The sequence below is a fragment of the Curcuma longa genome, unplaced genomic scaffold (genome assembly GCF_044706935.1).
Source record: "Curcuma longa cultivar G26 ecotype Majalengka, Jawa Barat unplaced genomic scaffold, ITB_CL_G26_1.1 contig_20642, whole genome shotgun sequence".
Classification (NCBI taxonomy): Eukaryota; Viridiplantae; Streptophyta; class Magnoliopsida; order Zingiberales; family Zingiberaceae; genus Curcuma; species Curcuma longa.
Window position 1 is genome coordinate 1 of NW_027431435.1, and position 6,058 is coordinate 6,058.

The 6,058-nt window shown below is 38.4% G+C and overlaps 1 protein-coding gene across 1 annotated transcript; it reads right to left on the reverse strand.

Annotated features, from left to right (window-relative positions):
• Nucleotides 1–4,135: 4,135 nt before the first annotated feature.
• On the reverse strand, nt 4,136–5,377 carry LOC141817471 (uncharacterized). Its single transcript, XM_074705109.1, has one exon. It carries the CDS (start codon nt 5,166–5,168, stop codon nt 4,431–4,433), a length of 738 nt encoding a protein of 245 aa, XP_074561210.1. The 5' UTR covers nt 5,169–5,377; the 3' UTR covers nt 4,136–4,430.
• Nucleotides 5,378–6,058: the final 681 nt, after the last annotated feature.

Sequence of the window (6,058 nt, forward strand, 5' to 3'; positions counted from 1 at the left end):
GGTAGGGATGGCAATTAGACCCGGACCCGATGGGGAATCCGTTCCCCGAACCCATTTTGACCGGGGAATCCCCGAATCCGAGAAAGCGGGGATGGGGATGGGGAATCCCCGAATCTCGGAAAACGGGGATGGGTCGGGGATGGTATTCCAAATATTCCCCGTCCCCATCCCCGAACCCGACCCATCTTATAGTTAACTCTTTTTATTTTTTTTTCTTTTGTAGGATAAGTGGTGTCAAAATTTTGAAAAATTGAAGAATGGAAGAACTTCAAACTTATTGTATCGATTATGCATTAGTTGGATGTTGTTTTAGAGATAATGTTTTGTTTTAGAGTTTAATATTTGGTTTTATAATGTTATTTTGTAAGGATTTTATAATATATATATATATTTATTTAAATTAATATTCCAAAAAAATAAGACGGGGATGGGGATGGGGATGGGTATGGGTATGGGGATACCCATGAAAATATCCGCGGGGAAAACCAACCCCGAAACCCACGGGGATCCCCGAAACCCGCTGGATACCCGAAACCCGACGGGGATGGGGATGGTATTTAAATTATGATACCCGACGGGGATGGGGACGGGGATGGTATATGAGTTTGGGTTTCGGGGACGGGGATGGAGAAGGCTTCCCCGCGAACCCCCGAACCCGTTGCCATCCCTAGATGAAGAGGTACTCGGATAGAGATTGGGCAGGATCTTACAAATGTTCTACTTTTGGTTATTGTGTCCTCTTGGGAGGTAATGTTATATCCTGGAAGACAAAGAAACAAGATCGAGAGGGAGGCAGAATACAAAATTATGACCATAGTAACATGTGAACTCATTTTGGTAAAACATTTTATGACTGAGCTAAGATTTACTCCTATGAGCCAATGAAGCTTTATAATCAAACTGCTATGCACATTACTTTGAACCCCTTATTCTGAGAGAGGATAAAGCATATAGCGCTATAGTGCTTGATTGTCACTTTATTAGAGAAAGTCCAATCAAATGAGATTGTCACTTCCTTTATCAGTTTTAATGATCATTTAGTAGATTTGCTCACTAAATCATTGAGGGCTTGGGGTGTCAATACAATTATAACAAGTTGGGCTTCAACAATATATTTGAACCAACTTTAGGAAGAGCATTGAGACTCGTGTAAATATGTAACTCACGAGGGTGTATTCCTAATACCATAGTCTATCAATAAGATTTATATAAGGTAGTGGAAGACTACCTAGAGTTATTCATTCAGAATAATCCTCATCCCCAGAAATGATAAGCGAAATTCCACTTATTTCCCTTCCAGCTTTAGTTTCTTATAGACTCATCTTTTTTGCTTCTTAATTGATTTGAGTTGACTGACTAATAAATAATTATATTCATTGAATCTTATGGCTTACTCACTAGCAATATCTCATTTCTAGTTTTTTTATTTTCATATTTTGGTTCTTTAGTATTTACTGATATTTACAATTTACATATGTTTATCAGTTATTTATGAGAATGGTGATTCTTTCTTTGTCTAATTATATCAATAATATGAACAATGAGTGAGCATATCGTATTTCAAAGTTACCATAGAGTTCGTGTTCAGCTTCAAAACAATAACAACCAAAACAATAGACAATTATGGAATTCATGTTGTCTATAACAGGTAAGACTGGAGGCTACAGCTTGGCATTTGAAGCCGGTGATCCATGTGAAACTAGTACGGATATAGAAAATTATGGCAGCATTGTAAAAGATAATTCAGGGAAGAAATCCTTTTCAGCCACAAGTGTGCCTATTGATATTGAAGCTTCCGAAAATGATGGCATGGAAAATAATTCTCCTGATGATCAGGTGCAAATACCAAATACTTCTGATTTTAAGTCTGGAGCAGAAGCAGCAGTCATAAGTGGAACAGGAAAGGATGAAACAATTATTAACAATGCTCAACATCATTCTGTATCTGAAATCACATTTTATGATGCCGCGACCAGCTTATTTTGATCAAAGAATGTTTTATCACAATAACCATGGAGATTCAAACTTCACCGACCCTTCTTTATCTGGCCCCAGAAGGAACTTCAACACCTTGCTTATTCTGGTAGCATTTCTCTTCGGTCTGATAGTAGCACAACCAGCACCCGTTCCTTTGCATTCCCAGTGTAAGTTTTCTTTTTATATCGACTTGCAATTTTTCAGGTTAGACAGATAAAGCATTGCATTGATTGATGGCTAAATTTGTTTGCTCAGTCACCAATTGTTCATCTGGAAGCTCTATGATTCTATCTTGTGCTGCATAGCTAACTGTGATCATCATTGTTCATCTGAAAGCTCTATGAGTCCATCCTGTGCTATGTCGATAATTGAAATCATCATGAAGAATAAGCCTTCCTAGGGAAAATTGAACAGTGAGCATGAGCTTAAACTACAGCTTAAATGTAATTGATCATGCTAATATTCATCTCATGGCGTGCCTCGCTTTCGAGTTTTCCAACTTAAATAAGTTTGTGTGAATAAAATAGTGTTCACAGATCAGCTTTCTGATACTTTCTTGGAGTTTCATTATGCTACTTAAGTCCTGTCATCAGATTCAACAAACATTCCAAGTGATTATTTTCCTTTTGTGTTGTTTTGAGATATTATTTGTCCCCCAGAGAATACTACTGACATTAGTTTGTCTATTTCCAGATTGCAAAGAGAGTGGAACACTAGCCCTGTAAAAATGGCAAAGGCGAGCCAGAGCGGTCGGGGGAAAAGATGGTGGAGAAAGGTTCTTTCATGCTGTAGATGTTGAAGATCTTTCAATTTTCCATGTTAATTCTCTCGAGTTCCTCTGTTTGTTCCACCTCTCCTCGTTCGCGCTTGCAGTAGCATTGGATTGTGGATTGATGTGATTTAGAGTTGTAGGACATTCTTGTTCTTTTGTAGCAAGGACATTCTTGTTCTTGCTGATATGTATCATTGTCGATCAAAGAAAGAATGTAGCTGATTATGTAGACACTGAGATTCTATGAAATTGAGTGAGTTGATTCATGTTTTATCCTTACTCTTGTTTCCTTTTCTTGGTTGTACCTCGAGATGCAAAGAATGAACAAGGAAGCAACCTTTTGACATTTGTTTTTCATTTATTTGTGATCAGAGAAAGAGTTTAAAGTTGTAGAGAACTTCATTAGTGTTAAAGGTTTGATCTACATATTATTATGTAAGACTTGTAAATCTTGTATTCACAAGATCGTAAAGAACATTTGATTGAGGGAGATTTAAGTTTTGAGATATTATAATTTTTTATTCGAATTGAATCACAAAATTTTTAATATATTAAATCAAAATTTATTTAAAAATATACATTTGTTATTGGATGTAATTCATAATGACTTAGTTTTACGTTTAAAAAAAATATCGTTTAAAATTTTTTAGAAGAGATAAATCGAGAAGTTATGACTGACCATTACAAGGAAGGATATTGTTTCAATTTTGAAAGATCATAATTTTTTATTCAAATTGAATCACAAAATTTTTAATATATTTAATCAAAATTTATTTAGAGATGTATATTTTTTATTGGATGTAATTCATAATGACTTAGTTTTAAGTTTAAAAAAAATATCGTTCAAAATTTTTTTTGAGGAGGTAAATCAAAAAATTGTTGCAGTTGAGGAGGTAAATCGAAAAGATGTTGCAATTGATCACTACAAGGAAGAATATTACCTCAATTTTACTGAGATTCGATCCTTATTCACTTCAATAAATTTATTCCGTAGTATTCAATTGAATTATGTCTCGATGACATTTTTGAAACTTTAGAATAATTACTTCATTTGTCTTAATTTTTCTCATGGCCTTTACTTATTTTTTATTATTTCAATTAAATTAATAAATATTTAAAAAATAATAATAAAATCTTCTGAATATATAAATTTGTATTCTGGAAAAATCTTCTATCTTCAAAATTAATTAGATCAAGCATCTGAATTATAAAAGAAAAATAAATAAATTTTAATTTTCAATGCAATTAAATTCAGATTTATCCTTTCAATTAAATTCTCGTTGTTGCAATCGCATTCAACTTTTTAATTGCAAATTTTAATTTTTGGTTTCAGTTGAAAATTTTGGTGAACTATCCATTCGTCCCTGTTTCCCTCGAATCGATGAATTGAAAACTGAAAATCTTGTAGCACAAATTCATGATATTGAAATCGAAATGCGAGCGATCAAAGCATGGAATCTGAGATTATTGTGTTTGATCGAGGATGGTGGTGCATCGGAATCAAGTGAAATTGAGTGCGGGATCGGCGACGTCCCAGTCGCCTTGGCTCCAGCACGCCGCTGCGGCCGTCGGGTCCTCCGCCACGGGCTGCCCGTAGGGCGTTGGATCCACCGACGCACCGGACCATCGCATCCCGGCGAGGAGCGCCGGATCCAAGAAACCACCCGGCTGCGTCGCAACGTCATCCACCGTTGTCTGCGGAAATTGGATGGGAATCGGTGGCGGAGGCAGCAATCTCGCCTGATCCACGAACTCCAGTGGTGCTTCCGTCAGTAGATGATGCAGAGGGATCGGCATCGCTGCCTGGTGCATCAACATCGTCGGCGCTAGGATCTCCTCGTTCCCAATCGCCATCGGCCGAGACCGGAATGAAATCGGCGGCGGAGCAGAGAAGCTGCTGAAATCGAGCGTCGCTGGAGCCGACACGGACAGGGGCTATTGTTTCGGCGAAGATCTCCGCTTCGTGGATCAGCAGGGACGGAGTCTCCGTGGCCGTTGCCTGGTTGAAGTCTGGTTCGGGGCTAGGTATAGAGTCAGGATTAGAGACCAAGGCTACTGAATTGGGGTCGTCGGCGGAGGCGCGGCCTGAGGGAAGCAGATCCTTTTCGGAGGGGAGCCCTGCGGAGCACTTTGACGATGAGACGGAGGAGCGCTTGGACCTTCGGCAACCGCCACCGACTGGGATGTTACGGAGGACGCCGCCTTTGGTCCAGTAGCGGCGGCAGGCCTTGCAGAAGTAGCGGGGCTGGGCAAGATTGTAGTTGTTGTAGTAGCAGAACTTGGTGTTGGCGGAGTTGCAGCGCGGGCATTTAAGAGCGGTGGGTGGCGACGGGTTGCCACGGACCTGGTAGCGCCTCTCTCCGGCGCCGCTGCCGAAGTGGCCTCCGGCGACGCCCGTGATCGCCCCGAAGTTGTTCATTCAAATTGGACTATAGAAAGTTCCAGAAATATCCACTGCAGAGCGCTCAGGTAAGAAATCTTCCTTCTCCTCTTTGATTACACTTTGCTTCCTTTCTCTCTAGATTCTCATCTAGAAGTAGCAGTAGCATACTTCTTCATTGGAACACACTTGTTTTTCTGAAGTAGCCTGTTGGCTCAGTTGCAAATATCTTGTGCTCTTCTTGTTGAATGTTTGTTTTATTCTAAGCCACTTCTTGCCCTCCTTAGATCATTCTTTTAAAGACTCAACCCAACCAACCGATCTGATTGGAAAATCAAAACCGAGTTGTGACCCGGCGAGTTGGACTGAGTTGGACAAGAATGAGAATGAGACATTAGTAAACTGATATGAGAGAACTGTAAGGATTATGACTCTTGAAGCTTTAGCAGCATTCACATCTAGAAAATAAACTAAATGAAACTAAAAGAGAGAGAAGATGATTGTCATGAACTTTGAATAAACTAAAAAAAGAGAGAAGATGATTGTCATGAACTATGAATAATCTTTTCTACAATTTGAAGCACTTTTTTTTCTCCTTAATACAGCATGATCTTTGATATATAATCCTCTAGCAGTATGTATACGATATGCTAAGGGAACAATCTAGATACATGAACTAAATTCTCAAATGACAATTTGAATTTGACAGCATTTTAACAATTACAATAACTGAAATTAGAATAATCTATTTAAATATATGAAGCATAATATAGGAAATGAGAATTTGGCATGAATCTTATTTTTCCAACAATGCCTTGAGAATCTATCTACCATTGTATTAGCCAAGTCTATTGTCATAATAGTTCTTGTGTCTCAATAATGAAAAAAAAAGAAAAACACATTCACACACATTTAATATGGATAATCGC